The 22,731-nt window shown below is 32.8% G+C and overlaps 1 protein-coding gene across 2 annotated transcripts; it reads left to right on the top strand.

Annotated features, from left to right (window-relative positions):
* The first annotated feature begins 3,749 nt into the window (after nucleotides 1–3,749).
* On the top strand, nucleotides 3,750–16,337 carry LOC110690659. Of its 2 annotated transcripts, none has more exons than XM_021867514.1 (9): nucleotides 3,750–4,717; nucleotides 9,136–9,321; nucleotides 11,630–11,722; nucleotides 12,728–12,910; nucleotides 12,987–13,089; nucleotides 13,177–13,362; nucleotides 13,878–15,085; nucleotides 15,233–15,635; nucleotides 15,884–16,337. In XM_021867514.1, the coding sequence occupies exons 1-8, from the start codon at nucleotides 4,490–4,492 to the stop codon at nucleotides 15,632–15,634; spliced, it is 2,589 nt and encodes an 862-aa protein (XP_021723206.1). In that variant the 5' UTR covers nucleotides 3,750–4,489; the 3' UTR covers nucleotide 15,635; nucleotides 15,884–16,337. The 2 variants fall into 2 exon arrangements, with proteins under 2 accessions (XP_021723206.1, XP_021723205.1); XM_021867513.1 differs by having other exon boundaries at nucleotides 3,752–4,717; nucleotides 15,233–15,597.
* The last annotated feature ends 6,394 nt before the right edge of the window (nucleotides 16,338–22,731 follow it).

The following is a 22,731-nucleotide window of genomic DNA, read 5'->3' as shown; positions in this document are numbered from 1 at the left end:
AGCATTTGGGTTTTGGAGGATCACAAACTTTTAAATAAAACGGATGTTCAGTAAATTACTGAACATCCGTTATAAAGTGACTATAAAAGGCGCAAAAGTTACACTAAAACGCACAAAGGTTACTGTGACATATATAAGAGTTATTTATGCTTCATTGATAAATTTGACAAAAGTGATACTAAATTTGACAAAAGTGACACTAAATTTGACAAAAGTGAACTCGATGTACAGTAAATTACTGAAAACCGGGTGTATACAAAAGTAATTGTTGGAGGATTTTGGTGAAAAGTGTCTGTACAATTATAATATAGATTTAATTGTATTGCATTTTTTATTTGTGTCACTAAAATGTGCTAATCTAAAAAAAAAAAATTAAGTTTTCTCTTCAAACCTATTCCTATAGATTCACTATATCAATCTATTTAGGGTTGTAGAGTTGAATGTTGATTCTGAACCACATTTATTAACTTTTGTAACTTTTGCAACTATACATTCATGGAGCTCCATAACGATACAAAAACATCTAAAATTATTCAAATTAGTTCAGAAGTGATGCCATAAATTTAGAAGTGTTAAATACTTTCAAGTATATATTGATATTTTAAATTTCGTAAAGATTAAGTGTAATTAAAGTATGACTTTTGTTATATAATAAAAAAATAATTCCATCGAACCCATTAGAACAACTCGACGGGGTTGATTCAAGTGCCCTTTACCCTTATATTGTATTTTGTGTAATGATGTAATAGGAGTGGCTTTGTCACGTTTTATTTCCCATTATTTTTTTTTGTCTTGTTTAGCTATCTCAGTAAGACACATAGACCAGTTGTTCTATAATTATGTTGGATTATATTCTAGTCACTTGTGTGCCATTAATCATTTGACTATTACTCATGAGAAAGTTATACAATATTTTGTGCTATTTACAAATGCAAAGCTTCATGCATGCCATGCCTATTTATAGGAAAACAACTAATTTTTAGAGCTTTTTAATCTTCTCATCATTAGACTCCATTAGGATGCCACTCATGCCACCATCTATAATATCCTACACTCGTACAAACATCAAGTATGTGCTAGATAGTTCAACTATTTCCCTATAATTGTATATCTTCAACTCTTCAAGGCATCCTTCAAGGCTTGTAAGTTTGGATCCCATATTTGAACAACCATTTATTCCAAGTCCACGACTAAATTAGAAATTATTAGGGGACTTGGATTAGTTTCTTTGGCACCAGTTTACAGATTTGACACCATATTACCATCATTAGGGTTAGTCCCTTCCATCTCCCCAAGGACTTGGGGTTGGATTCCTCATTGTTAAACTCAAGAAATATTCAACATAAATCTAACTTTTAAACATAAATACAATAATAACATAAATATAACCAAACCGACTCTAATACTCATCCTTCCCATTCACGTGATAAGGTAGGTAGTTCTTCTCGTATCTTAACTTTTTTTTTAAAAAAAAAAAAAGTTTATTGACAAATGTATCTAGTCTTTTTCTATTACATTGTCTGCGTGATGAAACTTATTTTATAATAATTTAGTGTAAACTGTAAAATGTAACCCAATTGACACAAATACATAATATTAAAACTATAGATCTTATTTGAATTGTGACACTTTGCTACATCAACACAATTTTTTTTTTTTTTTGACAAACATAAACACATTTTATAGGATCAAAGTATTATTATCATATTATATTTGTATCTAGATAGTTTTTAACATGCTATTTACACGGAACATGGTGTATTTGGACGAATGCCGACATGGATTGATTAGATATGCTCACATATGTTATACTACGTAGTTATATTGGAGTAAATAGAATTGGACCCAACCCAGGTTGAATATATGATCATTGATTCAAGATTTATAGAAGCCCAATAAAGACACGTCAAAATTCCACAAAATTTGACCAAAAACGGTGGGTGTCATAACAAATCAGAAGAACCCATAAAAGCCCCAAAATAAAAAATTGGAGAGATAGGATCATAGGAATGGGGCTAGGTAGGTGGGAGGACAAAACAAAATTTGTATTGTTATATCATTATGATATTCATCAAATAACCATAGTTTTTACAGTCACAGAAATTTTCATCGAACTACCACATTAATAACAAATTAACAAGTACTCCGTATTTGGACTCTGGTTCTCACTTCTCAGTGGCTGTTACTAGTACGATAGTATATTAGACTTTTTTTTGAAGGAACCGCAGTACTACGTGTATTAGACTTAAAACTCATTTTCATATTAACCAATCTATCTATAACTATATACTAAAAGCGAATCTGACATGACACTTGTCATGTTCCGATTAAAAATTTTCCCGCCACTTTTTTCTTTCCATTATTTTTTTTTGTACAAAATCTTCATTAATATTATTTTAAATATCCTATGATATTTAACTTTCAATTTGGCAACTATATACGAAATATATTCTATATGCATATCTTTCGTATTTTTTATAATAGGTATTTTTCTATAATAAACAAACACATAATAAGGTAATATATTAGAATAATAAAATGTACTACTCTCGTACTTCGTATCATTCTACAACGTTTTTTTTCTTTGAAAGTTTTTTTGCTATAACCAGGATTTGATAAAACAATTACAATTCAATAACTATAAACATAAATATAAAACAAAATTAAAAAATCATGATTATTAATTTTCATAAAAATTAGTCAATTAAATTGGTAAAACATTGTGCCAGTTAAAGTATGCTATAAAATATTATGCCGGTCAAAACATGCCAACAAAATAGGGACATATGGGTATATAATTACATTGCACGGGTTATAATTATAAATTGCATTCTCATATAAAACACTATAATCATTAAATTTTTGTGTTTTTTTTAATGTTTAATAATCGATAACTTTTGATAACAATATAATATAATTCAAGTTTTTTTGTTTTTGTTTTTGTTTTCGTTTTTTTTTTGAAAAGAAATTCAAGTATTTGTTTCAATTAAAAATATTTTTTTTTTTGAAAAAAAAATTATTGTTGTATTAACATTATAATTCACTGATTCATAATTTGATTAAGTAAAAACTGTGCGTTGCACGAGATTTAAACTCGTTTATTCATTATTTGGGAGTAGGTTTTTTTTTTATTATTATTATTTTTTATTATTATTTTTTTTATCATTTTAGTTAGGAAAATTTTGTAAAAATGATTCAAAATTTCACGTATTAGCGTTAAATAATGCCAACTTTATATTATTTATTTTTAGATAATTTGAATTTTGGCACATATTCATTTTCATTGGTCCCAACCGGTCATCAATTAGTTATATTATACTACTATACTTATAGTCTTATACGAGTACCATGCAAAATATAGCTACTCGTAATATTTTTTTTTTTATTTTTATTTTTCCACAAATGTATTCACAAGGTGCAAACGTATAGAGTAAAAACAAGGTTAGTGTAAAGGGTGCACGACTCATATTATTAAATTAGTCAACACGATACGACATGCCGAGATTTCCAGCATGAAACTAACACGAATCAACTTGTTTAAGAAAAATAGTTATTTTATCAAATTAAAGATAAATATTCTAAACAAAACTAAGTTATTAACGTATAACACGACATTACGATATAAAGTAAAAAAAATTGTTAGAATTTTTTGTCACTTTTAACTAAACGATTAAAAATGATACATATTGTTTAATCATAAATTTAGCTTGAGTTAGGGTTAAGGTTTTCAACTTGATTAATAATTTAGTATAAGGATGAGCATGAGCACAAATACAAGCCGATGCGACACGTTTAGACATATTACGGAGTATAAATTTACCAATTAAGCGATTACGCGATAGGAAGACCTAATTTACGGTAGGACTAATGATAAATAAAGAAGAATTAAAAAAACCAGAAAAACGAAAAGGGTCAAGGTGTGAAAATTAGACAAAGAGGAAAAGAAGAAGGTTAAACACTAAACAGGGACAAAGACAAGGACACAGACAACAACGGAGGAAATTAAAGAGGGCAAAAATTTTATACCCAAAAAATAAAAATAAAAAATAAAAAAATTCGAGGAGAGAGAAAAAGATCGAGAAAGATAGAGAGAGAAGAGGAGAATCGAGACAGATTGATGGGATTTGTATGCTGCTTCTGCTGATGATAAGTTTGAATACAACAACAAAAAAAATTTAATTCCCCCCTTTTTTTTTTTTATTTGGATTCGACATTCGATCTTTTCTTTTTTTAATTTTTGTATGATTAATTTTAGGTAAATAATTCGACATTTTGAGCTAGTGCCCAGATTCGATTCTGTTGATAATTCCCTCTTTTGCATCAAACCCTTATCCAAAAATCCGATTTTTAATTGACCCATTTGCAAGAATTTGATTATATAGTTTTGGTGGGTTGATGAATTTTTCTGGGTTTGTGTTATTTTGGGGGGTTTGAGGTTGTAGGTTTTTTTTCCTTGATTTTTTTGGGGAAAATAAGGTTATTCTACTGAATGGGTGATTTTCGAGAACCAAACGGTGTCGTTTTGGAAGAATCTCCGGTACCATCATCTTCTTCTTCTCTTTCTCTCTCCTCTTTTAGCCCGGAAGTGTGGGCCCGGGCCGAGCAGGCGACCCATGAAATAATATTGCAGGTTCAACCCACTGTTGTATCTGAGGAGAGGAGACGAGATGTTGTTGATTATGTTCAAAGGCTTCTTAGAAATTGTCTTGGTTGTGAGGTTAGATATTTTCTGCATTTTATTTCTTTGCTTGATTAATTAATTGTTTGATTGATTAATCCCTACTATTTATGTTTTTTATAGTGTATGTAAATTGATTGTACTTGTGTTTTTGTTATTTTTGATGATTGTGTATCTTTTGTTCAATTTGTGGGATGTTTGTGAATGCTGGAAAAAGGGTTGAGTGATGAATATGAGTAGGGTTTTAGATAAGATTAGTTGTTTATAAAAAGTTCGAGGAAGGAATTCGATGATTGGCAGCTGAGGGTGGATTTATTTCGAATAGCTATTGTTGTCACAGTAGGTTATCATTGGGTGAGTGATTTGTTGAGATGCTTTATGAATGTAATTATTCGCGGGTGTGTGTTAAGTGCGTGGTAATCTGCTGAAAGGATGGTTCTGGCTGTCCTTTGGGGTTCTTCAGCTTGTTTCGTCAAATTATCCTGCATGATTTTACGAGGACCATGACACAAGTGTGATTTGTGTATGGTTCTTACAAATAGATGGTTGTTGGCTAGATCCTTCATGAGAATATGGTTCTTAAGCATAGATATATGCTTTTGAAGTCTTGCATGGTGATGATTATGGCTGGATTCGTAACATGTTTGACGATGAACGAGGGAATTAATCTGGGATTGATTGAATCAGTGTCCATGACATGCTATCCTGTACTAGATATGTGTGTTCTTGACTGATTGTTCTATGGAAGGGAAAAGGGTTTATGAACGAGTGTACTATTGAAGGGAAAATGATTTTTTTCTTTTGCGTATTAAAGATGGTTATTAAAGGTCCTTGGTTGGGATAATTTTCTGTCAGAATGAAGCTTCTGAGGTATTCCTTTTTCATATGATATCCTCCCCTCCCAAGATTCTTGTTGATTAATTTTGGATCAATGGGACAATGGCTGAATACAATGTATGAATCTTCTGATAATGCTCATTTTTGGTGAGTTTGGTTGGATAATTTTTTGTCAAATCCTTTCGTCCATTGGCTCGATATGAACTGTACTGTAGGCCTCATGTTTCCTGATAGAAATTGGTTTTGTAGAGGATTTAGATGGGTTTGCAAGGAAATCTGAGCCTCTCCATTGGGACTTATGATTGATTGTTTTTTTTTTTTTTTTTTTTAATATAAAATAATTCTAGAATTGTGGCTTTATGTCGAAAGTGCCGCATTGGAACCTACTTAAGAGAAGCTCTACATATTAAAACTATTAACTTGTTGATACATTATTCAAAAAAAAAAAAAAAAAAAACACTGAACTTGTTGATTCAGTGGTTAGATGGCTGCGCTCTCAAAACTTGCGGGCATTGTTTGGGATTTTGTTTTTAAGTCTATATGCATTGTATTTTGTTGTTAACTCTTGCATTATTCTAATGGTTCCTATATTCTAACCAAGTAAAACTCTATTTCACTTGTAGTCCTACTCACAGAAAAATCTAAGTCATCTTCCCTTGGATTGCTTCCTGTAATACATGTTTGAGAGCACCTTTATATAATATGGATTTTCATGGCTGTAGTGTTTGTGGGTTTTTGGTAGCAAGGGATATCTATCTATGTCCTAATGAGCAAGTTTTCGATGGGAGTCATTATACTATATTTTAGTTCAATAGTTTTTTTTTTTTTTTTTTTTTTTTTTTTTTTTTTTTTTTTTTTAATAAAATTGGTTAAATGGTCCTTGTCTAATCACATCGCTTACAAGTCAGAAGCTTAAAAATCATTGACAGATTGCTTCGAAGATAACATAATTAATGGTGAAATGAATAACAGTGGAACATTGGATGAATTAGACACTATGCTGGAGGGATGTGGTGAAATTACTTGGGTTAATATTAGGGGTAAGCAGGAGCTTGGAGTAAATATACAGTGAAACTCAGTGAAACTCATAGCTATTGCTTGTTGAGGCTGATCCATGGATTTTATAGAACACAATGGTGCTAAAATTTCACTGAAAAGTATATGTTTTGTAGCCTTTTAACCAATTTTATGTTATCATCATGGTATGCTAAAGGAGTTGTTGTCCATATAAAATTAAGAAGCGGTGTAAAGCTAGTAAATGTGCCAATTCTGTGACGTTTCAGCTTTTTTTTCTTAAGGCACTTTCATGTACTAATTCCATCCTCTATGTCCTTGACAATTACTATTCTCATAAGAACTAAGACAAAAAGAAGAGAATTAAATAGTGGGCAACATGTGGCAAATGCATGGAATCGGGGCAATTCATGATAAGCTATTGAATAAGTGGGGTGGTTGTGTGGGGTAAGGGAGGATAGAATAATAGTAGGGTGATTGTGTAGGGTATGGGAAGATAAAATAATAAACAATCATTGCCAAAAAAGGAATAAATTTAAAGTTTAAAGAACAAAAAGGAATTGACTTGTGTGGAAAGCATAAAGAACAAAAAGGGACAGAGGTAGTATAAAACTGCGAATTCCGCCCAATGGAATCCCTAATTTTTTTGCCCCTGTAAAATTGAAGGAGTATCCTCTCCCCTTTTAATGTTGAGATCTAATCTTACTCTTGAAATGCAGTAATTCTCTTCCTTCTCATTACTGACCACCATTATCTCATAATTTGCCTTACTCTTTCCTAATCTATATTAATATCAAACTTTCACTCGCAACTTTAGCAAATGAGAAGGGAGACAAAAGGGTTCTCTACGGCAAGGAAGTTTGTGCAACTGCTAATGTCTATGGTTTCACAGATTATAATATTGAATTCATTAATTGAGAGAGAGTGATTATGGTTTTTTTAGCCAAGGTAGTGTTAAAATGTATAAATGAATTAGCTGGCAGGTTTGTAGCTTATATTTTCAGAAGATTGTAAGTCACAATATTCCGTATTAGAAAAGTAGTAATTGGCAAATATGAAAAATCATGTCCCTTTGATTAGATGTCAAATTACCAGGTTCTCTAAACAATGATTCTATGTGAAGGCTTTTAGCATTTATGGAAACAGGTTCAATGGGTCAAGTGCCCATGAAGATTTTTTTACTTTCTATTTGGAGTCATCAAACCACCCATCCTATCTTCTCCATCTTCTTTCACATATCAGAGTGTATCTGATGTGGTAGAACTTAGAAGTGTGTCCCAAAGCATGTGCATAACGTTCAATGTTTTTGCAGGAAAACATGTTATAGTAATATTGTTGGAAAAAAGTGTCATAAGAAGCACTTGTTCCTTTACAAGCTTAGGTGGATATAATTATATCTGAACATGGATAGATCTGCTCCCTCAGTTGTACCATTTGGCTGGATGAGGTTAAGTATATATCTTTGAATATCGAATTATATTCCTTAAGGTTTATATCTTGAATCTACTTGAGGCATTACCAACTAGGTGGTTCAGCTATAGAATCATTGCTAGAAAACTTTAGCATTGATGGTTTATGAAGGAAGCACCGTATTTTTCTTGCTTTGGCGACATAGATAGCCTGAAAGAATTATCTCTTGAATCTACTTGAGGCTTTACCAACTAAGTGGGTCGGCTACAAAATCATTGCTAGGAAGGAAGCACCGTATTTTTTCTTGCTTTGGTGATATTGCTAGCTTTCACTCTTCTATTTTATAATTCCTTACTCTTCCCCCTTCTGCAGTTCCGCCTTTGTTTTGGCCGGGGCGGGGGAGCTGGTAATTAGACAAAATCAGCTTTTTTATTTTTTATTTTTTTATATATATTTTTTTATTGTTGTTGTTGCCCTACATCTAATGAAGAGAATTGTTTTCTTCAATCCTTCTCCATATTGGGAAATTCCTGCATTCTGTAGTTATGGTGTTATGGTGATTGTTAATTGCTGTGACTTGAACATTACGCCGATTAGGGCAAAAGGCTTGTTACTGTGTATGTTAGATTGGGAAGGACAGCATAATAAAAGAGGATGAAGTACAGACTGCAGTGCTAGTTGTAAGTAAAGTCATAGTGAAATTAAAGATTTAATAATCAATATATTATGTGTAGGAGGACACAATTTTTGTGTATTTAATACAATTAAGTTGTATGTATTAATTGGGAAATCAAGAAGCTAATTGCTTCCAGTACAATTGGTTTATTATTTTTTCAAGAAAATAGGGATTACTCTTGCTCTAGATGTGCAAAGATGCATATACTGACATGACATACTCATAACTATGCTTTAACATTGACTTGAGTATTGATCATATTTTTCTTACTGTCATGCGAAAGGATGATATATAAGTTGGAGCTATTGTATAGGCTCAACTTAACTCTTAGCATAATTGGAGCTATTCAAGAAGCTTTATGTTTATTGCACATTTATAATTTTAATTTTAATTTTTTTTTCAATTTTTTTTTCCCCATTAACTGGACATCATGTGTAATGTTTCTATAGCTGCAACATGGTCTTACATACGTGATGATATTTAGCTGTCTAAAGCTGACTTCTATTTTTGATGTTGTCAGATTTTCCCTTTCGGATCAGTACCATTGAAGACATATCTTCCTGATGGGGACATTGATCTTACTGCATTTTGTGGTTTTAATTTTGAGGAAGCGTTTGCAAATGATGTGTACACTGTTCTAGTAGAAGAAGATCGTAACCCTGCCTCCGAATTTGTTGTAAAGGATGTGCAGTATATTCGTGCAGAGGTCTATCTTTTAACTTAATATTTAATTGGTGGCCATTTCTTTGTCCATAAGATTGATCTTTTTAATGCTGCTTTAGGAATAGATACAATGATTGTACAATGCTGTGAGTTAAACTATACTCTTTGGTCTTTCCCCCCTATTGGAATCAATTATACTGTTCATTCATACTCTTTACATTCCATATCTATTCCCTTGCTGGTTACTTTCAATCACTTTGTTATATGCATATTGTGCTCCACTAAGATTTTGGTGCTTTATTTTTAGTAAAACCTTTTATATTCTGATAGTTTTCATGCTTTGTCTCTTTTCTGTATTTTTATGCCCAATCCATTGTTTTTAACCAAGTGTTTGCTCTTAACCAAGCGTGAATGATTAGTTACCAATCTAACTTGGTGGAGATGGTGGTAAATTTACCTTGTGACTTTTGGGTCACAAATTTGAGCCTCACCTTCTACTTGTTCTTAGTAGTGGAGATTCCCTCACCTTCCCTCCCTACTCTCAAGCGTTGACTCGTGTAGCTAGGTTCGTTGACCCTTGAGAGGTACTGGTTCACTATAAAGCGTGAAGGATTGTTTGTTAATATAAAACAAAAGAAAAATAGAAAAGTGAAATGAGTTGAAAAGCCTATTTAGTCCTCGTTTGTTTTCATTATGTATATGCAATTCCACGCGCACACACACACACACACAATCACTCACACTCACGCGTGCGCGTACACACTCACTCACACTCACGCGCGCGTGTACACATGCACAATATATGTCATGCCATTTCTGATTATTGTAACAATACCTAATAATTAAAGGTTATCTTTACTTTGTTGCTATGTTTTCTTTAACTGTAGTTGGATCATGGTAAATGAATTGTAATTAATGGAACAAACATGTTTAGATAAAATGATGTTATCTGATTGAACATAGGGGTTCTAATTCTATATCATTTCATTGATGAAGGTTAAGAAAGACAATTTATCTAGTTTTGAGAGAATAAATAGGTGTGGTTGTTCTGAAGGATCTTTAAAAAGGAAGTTTGCAGCTGGCAAGTGAACACTTTTATGTCTAAAACAAAGCCTTAGTCCCAAAATGAATTGGGGCCGGCTAACATGAATCGTCTGAAGGAACTGTATGAAAGGGATCAAGAGCATAACAAGATAATCATTGAATAAAAGCTTTTTAAAAACAGGTGTTTAAAGTGAGAAACAGAAAGAGTATACAAATAAATTTTAAGAGAGTTTTATTAGAGTGGTAAGGGGATAAAAAGGAGAAGAGAAACATGCGAGTAAAAAACATAAAGGTTTGAGAAACGTTAGCAGAGGAAATATGTAAAATTCGCAAAACACGAATTGGGTCAATAATAGAAGTAAGTACTAAAATAAAGTAAACCAAAGTGTACGTGTATATATGTTAAATTATTACACAACCTGGATGTGAATTTTCTTCCTCCACTACGCCCTATCCAACACCATATTTTCCCCAATCCTTAAGGCACTCATATCACTCTCAATCACCCTCTTCTAAGCTTTCTTAGGTTTCCCCTACCCCTCATGATCCACTGATCCCAACTCTTTGCCACTCTTCAATCCTCCTTACTAGTGCTTCACTTGGTCTGCTTTTTACAAGTCAACATGTTTACAGAGTTAAAATTGGATTGCTGTTTTTGGTTTGGCATGGTCAATTAATTCCCCAGTGTGATGTGTCTCTTTTCTGAAGATGGATATCCAAGGACTTTTCATAGTTTTGTTGTCTAGAGACTATTGAGCCTAGACACTCCATGTTTTAGCATGACTAAAAGGATCGAGAGCTTACATATCCTTATTTTCCCTCTTTGCTGTTATGCTGTGAATTGAGTTCTTTCCGTAGTTATTACCTTATATATGCATCATTATCGTCGTGAAGTTATTATAATGTGACTATTGTATAAACAGAAAGTAATTTCATAATGTGATGTTGTGGTTAAGGTTTTGTCTTTGATTTGTGATGCTGTTAGTTTAGCTTCCTTTTGAAAGAGTAGTAGTTTAGGCAGTTTCAAAGGCAATACTGATGTGATGTAGAAAATTGGAAAAAAAAAAAAGAAAAAGAAAAGAAATTTTTGTTAATGTTGATTTTTTTTTTTTTGTTTTTTTTTTTAAAAAAATATGGATGTTAGCTTTACTTCAGCAACATGTGACACACATTTTAGAAAATTCCTTCATCTTCAATCTCAAAATTTAGTTCCTGCTGTCTTAGAATATCTAATACCCTTTGCTTACCCTTTCCCCCCCCCCAGAAAAATACGTGATCTGTTTATGGTTTGGAATTTCTGTTTGCAGGTTAAGCTTGTAAAATGCCTGGTACAGAATATTGTTGTAGACATATCGTTTAATCAAATAGGAGGGTTGTGCGCGCTATGTTTTCTTGAGGAGGTCCGTTCTTCTTAACCTTTGAGATTTCTAATGTCTTATGAGTCTGGAATGCAAATTTCTGTGAAAAGAGTATATGTTGTGAAAAGAGTATACAATCTTTCAAGCCATTTTATTATATCCAATTGAAGTGCACAATTCATTTTTGGGGTTCCTTGGACATGGATACTTATGAAGCATGGAGATTCCCATGAAGGTCATGTTTCCAGTTTCCCAAACTTGGAACTCAAGGAAACTGTGGGGGTAAACATTTTCTTTGAATGAGTAGAATCGTTCAAGGATATTCAGTCGCCCAAAATGATGATTTATTTCTGAAGTCTTTTTAATTAGATTAGCTTTCATGCCCTTTGTCTCACAATATTTGTGAAAATTATACAAACCATTTTGGATTTTAATCAATTTTTTTAATTTTATTTAATGCTTTAGTTTTTGCATTTCCACGTTTATAATTGTAAGGAAATCTCGTTTCCATGTTTCTACGTTATTATTTTCATTAACTCGTCTCTGAAGTACATACCACTGGGCTGCTTAGCTCATTCTTGGGTGAAGAGCATAAGTTTGCATACGTCTTAGTATCCCACTATCAATCTATCATAAAAGGTTGCTTTGATTGGAACCTCAATGTGATGGTAGTCGGCGATACAAAATTTATGGTATCATTAGATGTATTTTGGTTCCCTTTTCTGCCAAGAAACTATAACAAATGATTATCATTTTGTTGGTTAAATCTTGAAAGATTACTTTTAAAAATCTAGAATCCTCCATTTTCTGCCAAGAAACTATAACAAATGATTATCATTTTCTGCTTTTTATACTAGAGTTGCTATTATTTTTGCATACTTCTCTGAGGACATGTCAATTAGTTATATTTAACTCAAATGTAAGGTGCTCACTTACTTGTAGGATAGTTCAACTTTTTTGTGTCGTGATTTTTATTGACATAAATTGACTTCTTGATTCGTTGTGACATTGTTTACTTCATATAAATTTATATTGATATCATTGCAGGTGGATCGATTAATTGGCAAAGATCATCTATTTAAGCGCAGTATCATTTTGATTAAGGCCTGGTGTTATTATGAGAGCCGTATACTGGGTGCACATCATGGTTTGATATCTACATATGCCTTGGAGACGCTGGTTTTGTACATTTTCCATCTCTTCCATTCATCTTTGAACGGTCCTTTGGCAGTAAGTCAATCATGGATTAAAAGTTATTTCAGGGCATTGCCTTGTGGTGCATACTAAATTAATTTGACTATTTTAGGTTCTACATAAATTCCTAGACTACTTCAGCAAATTTGACTGGGAAAACTTTTGTGTGAGCTTAAATGGTCCAGTACATGTATCCTCGTTGCCGGAAATAGTGGGTAAGAAGCTACAAATGGGTATTCTGCTAACCGTAAATGTCTTAGGTCATTAGAATGCTCATTCTTGTAGTATATTGGACTTTGCAGCTGAGAGTCCAAAAAGCAGCGGGGATGATTTATTGCTGAGTGATGATTTTTTGAAGGAGTGTGTGAAGAAATTCTCTGTCCCCTCCAGAGGAAATGAGACAAATTACAGGACATTTATGCAGAAGCATCTTAATATAGTTGACCCTCTTAAAGAAAATAACAACCTTGGCCGCAGTGTCAGTAAAGGTATATGACTTTTTTTTTTTTGTCAGTTCATTATTTTATTTCATTCTGCTGAATAATATGAAAATCAGTCCATTCTCTACAGAACCTCAACTAGAATTCATATGCTTCTGCTGATAAATTTTGCATGTAGAAATTCATGGCATCTAAAATCAGCATTTCACTTAATTTTACAATTAAAGGATTAAATCTTCTTTTGTTTTTACCTCTTCTATTTTGACTGAATTGCCTGTATTGTTTGTTTGACAAGCTCTGGAACATAAGTAGCGTTAAACTGTTGGATTCCTGGCTACTACATATTAATATGAGAAGAATATCTGTGAAACTATAGGACATTTGAGACACTTTTGGTGCATGCATGGAAGTGAAAGTGATGACTTCATATTGAGGGGCTGCCTTGACAATTCGATATATCTGGAGCTGTTGGGATACAGATTCTGAAATTGCTCTATATTGGTGTGTCTGAATTTCCTATTATGATTTTCTATAATTTGACATTGCCTGCTCAATTTGTGCAGGGAACTTCTTCCGCATAAGGAGTGCTTTCACATATGGAGCTCGTAAACTTGGTCAAATTCTGTTGCAGCCTCAGGAAAGCATAGCTGAAGAAGTCCGTAAGTTTTTTACTAACACACTGGATAGACATGGAAAAGGACAGAGACCTGATGTTCAGGATCTTGTGTTAACACCTGGGTGCAATGGGTTTGCCCCGGAGGTTTTCATATCTGTTGCTGAGTCCAGGTTAGATGATACTTGTGCTCTTGAAGAAGTACCTGTCGATTTCAATGACCAGTCCACTGGATATTGTATAGGATCTTGGGATACACGACATGGTGTAGTCAGTAAATTTAGAAGGCCTGGAACCTATATGGAGAGGATTGAAATTGAAAATCGTAGGGGTGTAAATGGAGCAGATCCTTGTAGAACTCTGCCAGCATCTCAGTCATCTGAGAATGAACTTTCTGCTTCTGCAAGCCGTCATTCTGGTGATGCCATTGATCTTGCAACATATGGGATTCAGGATCTTAGAATAGCTGATCATAGTCATAAACCTTCCCCATATACAGAAGAGGATAAAAAATCTCCTTTACCTAACATAGATCATGCATCTAATTCTAACCTAATTCCTTCACAGCCCTTTGAGAATGGAATGATGGAAAATGGATATTTAGATGATGAGCGGCCCACAGATTCTTCTCTTTCAACTATCAGTAAGAAATTTACTGGACGACCACACACATGCCATGATGGTAGAAACTTAGCATCTGGGGAGCAGGAAAATATTCATTTATGCAATAACCTGGTGTCAGACTCTAGTTATTCATCTATGAACGTGAGTGCTCACTGCTTGGGAGATTCACATTATGTTTATCGGAATAAATTTTCCTCTAAGCCTGCTGGAAGCCATGAAGCAACGATACTCCACCCTGACCTATCAGGGGACGTTGACAGTCATCTTGAAAATCTGGGATATGGACGGTGGTGGTTCGATCATGGGTTGCAAATGACCATGCAGCCCATTCATCTGACCCTGCCTCCTGTGTTCCCACCCAAAATTCCGTGGGATGTAATTCGGCATTCGGTGCATTTCAGGCGGGATGTTGTCCCACAAATGAATGCCTCCAGACCTGCCTTCTTTCCCATGAATTCTCAAGCAGTACATGGTACTTATAATGTGGATGAGATGCCAAAGGCTCGAGGGACTGGAACATATTTTCCCATAACGGTATACACAGTTTAGCTTCTGGATTATTATACTTCATATTTGTTAGTTTATTTGCTACACGGGGACATATTTCCACCGATATCAATGTCATTGTCTACTCTTTTTTCTCTGTTTGTCGAAACTGATTCTTGCTTCATCATTTTGCAGAACCATCACTCATACAGAGAAAAGCCCTTTGTAAAGGGAAGGTCTCAGGGACAATTGAAGTCTCCTAGGACCAATGGCCGTGGTCCAGCATCTCTAGATAGAAGCTCACAGGTACAATCTCCCGGTCGTCCTGGCGTTGGGAGGCCGAAGTCTTCGGATTACTTTGAAAGTTCACCTAGGGGTAAGGTCTACAAAGAAGTCAATGGATTTGTTCATGCTTCTGAGAAGGCTGTTGAATCTCTTGCTCCTGGGCACCCGCCATTGGAAGCCGCCTTCCAAGATACAGAGAGTTGTGAGCCACTCGATTCAGTCCCCTCTCCTGGAAGCCAAAATGGAGAGAGTGTGTTTATTGTGAATGGTGACAGGTACTTGAATCTCTTCCAACAAAATCAACAAACTTAGGGTGTGTTCCTTATCAATTCCCCTATTTCTATTCTTAAAACTTTTTTTTTTCTTTTTTGGAAAAGAAAAAGGTTGATTTTAGATTTTGTCATCAGTTTGTCAAGTTAACATTATAGACTAATTTCCAGCCTGTTACACAGCTAATATCATACAGCTTTTGAAATACTTAAAATCAGCAGTTATATCAAACTAGTTTGGCAAGAAAGCTCGCTGTTAATAATATTATTTTTCCTGTGTTGGAACTTGTAGGCTCACTCTGCAGTCTTACCACCTTAAAGACGATGAGGACTTCCCCCCTTTGTCTGTTTGACAGTGGCGTAGCTGAAAGCTTGAAACCTCATAGCAGAAACTAGAGGTTTTTCAGCCAGGGGTTTAATTAGAGGCATTTTTGTACATTTTACGAAATTGTGTTGCATTATGTTGAGTTTTCGTAGCTCACAGTTAAAGAGCTATATTACAGTTAGGAACCTAGTTGATGATTCTAACGCCGTTTTTGGTAATCCTTGTTGCATTTGTAAATAAATTTTGAAATGCAAATCTTGTAGATGTTTAGTGTATAACTTCATATACGAGTATCGAAGGAGTGTATTCTTTCTGAAGCTGGAATACTGCTTACAAACCCTTTGATCAATGTGCTGATAATAGTGAGTTTGGGTGCCACTTCCCTGGCTTTTACCAAAGTTTCCTTACAATTTAGATTTGAGACACTTCTATTCCAAATAAATCCCACAATTGCATTATTGTTTTTTTATCAAAGAGCATTTTCAGTAGATTTGTGACACTTCTGCTCAGATTCATGACTGAATTATAATGCTCGTGTCGCGAAAACATTGGTCGAACACTATATTAAATGTTGATCATTAATCCTTTGTATTACATACATTTTATTAAGGACTGTCAATGAATTATTGGACCAACATTATAAAATAAAATGCTTAGTAAACAGATCTTCCTTCACACAACAATTCTTTTATAGTGAAATAAAAATAATTTTTTGAGTACACATCTTCCTTCACACTACAATTCTTTTATAGAGAAATCAAAATTATTTATAAAAAACACTAATAATATACTACATTAACTTTTGAAATGTTGGGCTGAAATTCATATATTTGACCTTTGAGAATTATAATGTTTTCTCAAAAATTATTAGGAGTCTTTTTCTGGTAGAAAATATTCCTCTATTTTAATTTTAATGACATGCTTATGATCATCAATTAAAAATAGCAGGATATACTAAAAAGTCCAATCAATATAATTATAAGTTATAAAACGGCTCTTCCATAAGATATAGGACCTCTGTATGGATCGTTTTAAAGTATTCTTACTCCCATAATTGGGGGATAATTAGTATTATAATGTACAGAATATATAATATCATTATGACTAATACAAAGCTGCCATGTATATTAGTATATATACTTTCCTTGGATTAAATTAGGGTAATCATACTTACGAATATGAATTTTTCCTTATTTTTATTTTTTTGAAAACAGGTATTTTTTATTTTTATTTTTTTTAAACAACTACGATTGATAATAGAAGAGTTATAGACCAAATTTCACCTCTACCATCAATCCTATGAAGGAAGTTTAATTTTAGGGAAAATACAAGTTAATCTACCAGATAATCAAATTTTTGTTAATATATTGAAAAAGCAGGGTCATTTATTCAGTACTTTTGGTGAGCTGTTCAATCACTGTTTGCAACTTGATTTTACTGTTTGGTGAGGAAATTACACATGTACCCCTCAACTAATACATGAAAAGACGCATATACCCCTCCACTGGTACTTGAAAAGACAATTATACCCCTAGATAAACAAATTTTGTTTATCTGGGGAATTAACTGGGTACAGCTCCTAATTTTAAGATCAAATAAATATTTTAAATGATTGGCACAGCCAATGAGGTTTTTTTTTTTTTTTTTTTTTTTTTTTTTTGACAAGAGCAAAATCCTAAATTAAGGGCTTGTTTCGATTGACTGAACTCAGCTGAACTGAACTGAACTGAACTGAATTGAGCTGAACTGAACTTATTAATTAGTGATTTTTAACTACGGATTAGTGATCTTTGATTATTTATTACTATACATATGTGTATATACAAATGTACATATTATTATTAATATTATTATTATTATTAATTATTGATTATTATTATTATTATTATTATTATTATTATTTATTGATTATTATTATTATTATTGTTATTATTATTATTATCATTATTTATTGATGATTATTATTATTATTTATTGATTATTATTATTATTATCTATTGATTATTATTATTATTATTATTTATTACTTATTGATTATTATTATTATTGTTGTTGTTGTTGTTGTTGTTGTTATTATTGTTGTTGTTGTTGTTGTTGTTGTTGTTGTTGTTGTTGTTGTTGTTGTTGTCGTCGTCATTGTAATAAGAGCTTAAAAGAATGAAATTTGGCTTTATCTCATTATCAATATCATTAGACGTAAATTAAGAGCTGAGCTGAACTGAACTGAATTTCAACGGAAGAGAACATGCCCTAATTATAAACTAAATTACACATTAGAACATTAGGGATAGAAAATGAGGGATTATTTTTGTTGTTGATGTATCTTCTTGGTTGAAAGTTGAAACTAATAAATTATTTTCTTAAAAAAATTCAAATACATTCTTTATTCTATCTCAAACTATAATTACAGACTCTACACTTTTATTAAAGTACTCCATATATACTTTGTATGACAATTCTATCAGCATAATTATTATAGTAAAAAATATACACTTTTAAAAAATTTACACCTTTTTTTCACCTTTGCTCACATAAAATTGTTAGTTTTAACGTCTACAAATATATATTTGTAGAAATTTGGTGTTTAGAAAGTATACACCTAGAGACAAAACTAACAAGATTTTATATGATTATATTATTTATTTTTATATAAAATATATGTTAATATGTATCACAAACGACTTGACGAGGGTAGAGTTTGTGACCGATACAAATTACAAAATCTCAAGTATACTACTCCGTATTTGTGAAGAATAACGATTTTGTTTCTTGTATTAAAAAATAAGCCGTGAGTAAAGAAAATTTATAAGCCAAATTTTATACTCTACTTTTGCGCAGGGCCTCAAAAAAGATTGGGACGAACTTGTATATGTATCACAAACAACTTGACTAGGATACAAATTACAAAATCTCAAGTGTACTACAGTATTGTTTTGATTTTGAAACAAATAGATAAACGCTAAAATTGAATCTCTAAAAGTAAAAGGATTTTGTATTATAGGTAGAGCAATAATCCAACATGACAAATTTCACTTAGTTTTTAGATTCTCCAACCCTTAAAATCAAAAAGTTTGAAGTATTATTGGTGGTTGTCAATTTATCAAGACAAATGGGTCCAAACACAGTTAAAGTAAACCAATAAATAAGTCAAAAACATTAAGAGAATACTTTTGAAAAAAAAAAATATATAGATTTTTATAAAATGTGAAGGTTCACCTACCAAATGTATTGCAAAATTAGATGTAGGCCATATTTGGCAAATGTCACAAACAACTCGAGTGGAGAATACTATTTTTAAGTCACTTACTACGTGTTTATTCATAGTAGCATCCATGTTTATGTTCATAGATTCTTTTCAATAAAAAACATTAATTAGAAATATACCACCTGCCGGCAATTTATGCGTATAATTTATATCTATTTGTTTATTTTCGATAAGATAATGTGTATAATTTATTGCTAATGAAAGAATTTTTTTTTTTTTTTTGAAAGAGTTGATGAAAGAAATTATAAATTTGATTTAGTGATTTTGACAATTATTATTAATTTTCACAATTTTTTTAGATACCATCCTTTTCATTTAATTGAATACTAAATTGGTATGGTAATAGTGTCCAAGTGTCCAATTTTATTTTTTAAAAAATATTTTGATTTAAAAAAAAAATTAATCAAATACCCCTTAGACTTTAATTTGAAATATTATACCACCAACATTTTTTAAATCCACCATATAACCATCAGTTTAACAAGAATTTCATCACATACCATAAGTGACTAACGACGTTAGTTTCGCTAGTAATCAAGTTTAGTTATGCCATGTAGCAGTCTATGATTGGTTGTCATTAAATTATTTAACTAATTAATTATTTAATTTTTTAAGAAAAACCCCACCATCGTGCCTAGCCCTCTTCCCCACTCCGGCAGCCGACCACCGCCCTGCTCCCACACCTCCAACTCTCAGCAGGCCCCTCCCCCACTTCGGCGACCGGCCACACCAGCTTTTCACCGTTGGCTCACCCCCTGCCTTTCCTCCTTATGTCGACCCTCCCTTTCCCTCGTCGCGCCACAAGCCAAACCCTAACCTGTCACCCACGCACCCTAAAAACCACCAACTCTCCCTCCAAAAACCCTCCTCTAGCATCGGTCGACGCCTAAACCCCCCTCACCAGCGTCAGCGAACATAATTTACCCCTGCTCGTGCCATCTCCACCCCACTGAACCACCACGTATGCCAAAACCCTAAAACCGAAATTTTGGGTTTCTATTTCAATGTTTTAGGGTTTTGGGGTGATGGTTTATACTAAGTAGGCGGCGATGACGTGTGGGAGGGGGTATGGGCTACCGACGCAGGGATTTCGGCTAAGGTGGAAAGGTGAGGAGGGTTTTTTTGGGTTCAAGGGGGGAGGGAATTTAAGGAGAGGTGTGGTGGGGAGGGGGAAGGGAGAGGGCTAGGGTTCGCGGTTGTCACTGGGGGGGGAGAATGGATGGGTGCTAGCCAGCCGGGAAGTGGGCTAGGTACCGCCCTACCAGGGGTAGGAGTAGGGGACGGCTGGGCTGGCCGACTAATGATGTTTTTTTTTTTTTTATAAAAATTTGTTTATAACTTTCTATATTCGAATTATTTCTAGTTAAACAAATAATATTATTAAGAATCAATTACAAATTGTCACGTGGCATAATAAACGTTAATGACTAACTAAGTTAACGAAAATGACATGTGGTGACATTTTCGTAAAATTGATGGTTATATGGTGAATTTGAAAAATATTGATAGTATTTGATCAATTAAGTTAAAACTCATATGGTATTTGGTAAAAAAAAAAAAACGATTAATTAATTACTAATGGTTGTTGATTTAAGTTTTCAAATTCTTATATGTGGCCACTTTACATATACTTCGTAAGACAATTAAATAAATAATAGGGGTTACGGTGATGAGCAAATGGGGTTACCTTGACGTATGTGGGTTACTTAAATGAAAAAAGGGTTACTCTCTTACCTAAGTGGATTCAGTCTTTCAATTTTTTTTAGGCGTTACTCGAATGAATAAATGAGGTTACTTATTTTAAATTAGTTGATATTACTCATATAATGAATTGGAGTTACTTTAATAGACAAAATGAGGATACTCTTATGGATAAATAAGGTTACTCATATATATATAAATAAGGGTCTGTGTGGCTAGTCACATACATGACTTTTATTTTCTTGAAAAAAAAAATGTTGAAATATTATATTGCAAAAATTTGGGAAGTAGCAAGTACAAAGTAATCTAAAATTTGTAATACAACGTATGGATTGTTTGTTATTATCTAGTAAAAAAATACTTAAAAAATTCTTGAAGTAACAAATAATAATGATAAATCCCATGTCATAAGAATTTATTGCCATCGTTATTAAATTTTTCTTTCCGAATAATCCAATCTTTAGTCTTACTAGGAAAAAATATCTACAATATTGTTCATTATCGCTTTCTTATTAATGTGCAATTCACACCGAGCCAAATCTTCACAAATGGCTTGATCATCAAGTGGATCCAAACGGTTAAACATGGAAATATCGAGTCAATCTAAGTATGGCATGCTAGAATATTGATTATCTAAGGGCCTGATCTCATACGTTTATTTTCAATTCATTTCAGTTCAGCTCAGTTCACTTCAGTTCAGTTCAACTCCTAATTTCCTTCTCTTATAAAATATTCATTTTAGTTTAGTTCAGTTCAGTTCAGCTCCTAATTTCCTTCTCTTATAAAATATTCATTTTAGTTTAGTTCAGTTGAGTTCACCTGATTTCAGTCAATGAGAACAGGCCCTAAGCCATACTAGTTCGTTTAGCCCCTTTATCTAAGTGAAACTTTCTACAGAAAATGTACTCTTTCTGTTACTTATTACTTGCAACAAAGGGGTACTATTTGTGAGACATAAAATATTCCTTTGTTGCGAGTAATATGTAACGGAAAGAGTATAATAATAACATTGTCAATCAAACAAATATCTATAGATTAAGAATTGTAAGTGTAAAATTAATGTATAAGTTCCTAATGTAACTTTGTGCATCCAATCAAATGATCGCCATATCACCTAAATGCTAAAACAACTTGTTTCAAGAAAACAAGTTCAAAGTTATTTTAATAAGTTTATACTTTGTACTTGTACAAGTTTTTGTTGTCACAACGAGATTCATTCATAATTATAATAAATACTCCATATAATATAAAGTTGTGGTTTTTGAAGTGGTATCCAAAATTTTGTTTATGTGTAATGTAGTCCATTATTGTCTTACGTAGTACTTCTATTTATTTGCAATTTGTAGCTCTCTTACTCTCTAGAGTTTTGTACAAGATGTCATGTTAATATACTTTTATAACTTTTATTCCAATCAAACCCAACATTTAGGTTTTACCCTATTTATACATTAATAATTTGAAACAGACAAAGTACTTGATAGTTTAATATAATAATCTAAGCTGAGGTGTCAAAATCTGACTCGATCGACCTAAATTAAGTCTTTAAAACGGACAAAGTACTTGATAGTTTAATATAATAATCTAAGTTGAGGTGTCAAAATCTGACTCGATCGACCTAAATTAAGTCCAACCCAAAAAATATCCGATTCAGCACATGAACACAATAATTTGTATATTATGATTGAAGTTTAAAATTAGATCGAATCCAACTTTACTGAATTCCATCCGAACACCCGAATCAACTCCTCTAAATCCAAGTGGTGGGATCCCACATCCAACAAAGATTAAAATAAGGCCCCACACAATGCCAACGTAGAAAGATTACCTGCTATTTCAATCGGTTTCTATA

This window comes from Chenopodium quinoa, unplaced genomic scaffold (assembly GCF_001683475.1).
Source record: "Chenopodium quinoa cultivar QQ74 unplaced genomic scaffold, ASM168347v1, whole genome shotgun sequence".
In the NCBI taxonomy this organism is placed as follows: Eukaryota; Viridiplantae; Streptophyta; class Magnoliopsida; order Caryophyllales; family Amaranthaceae; genus Chenopodium; species Chenopodium quinoa.
This window is presented reverse-complemented; position numbering and strand designations above follow the sequence as displayed.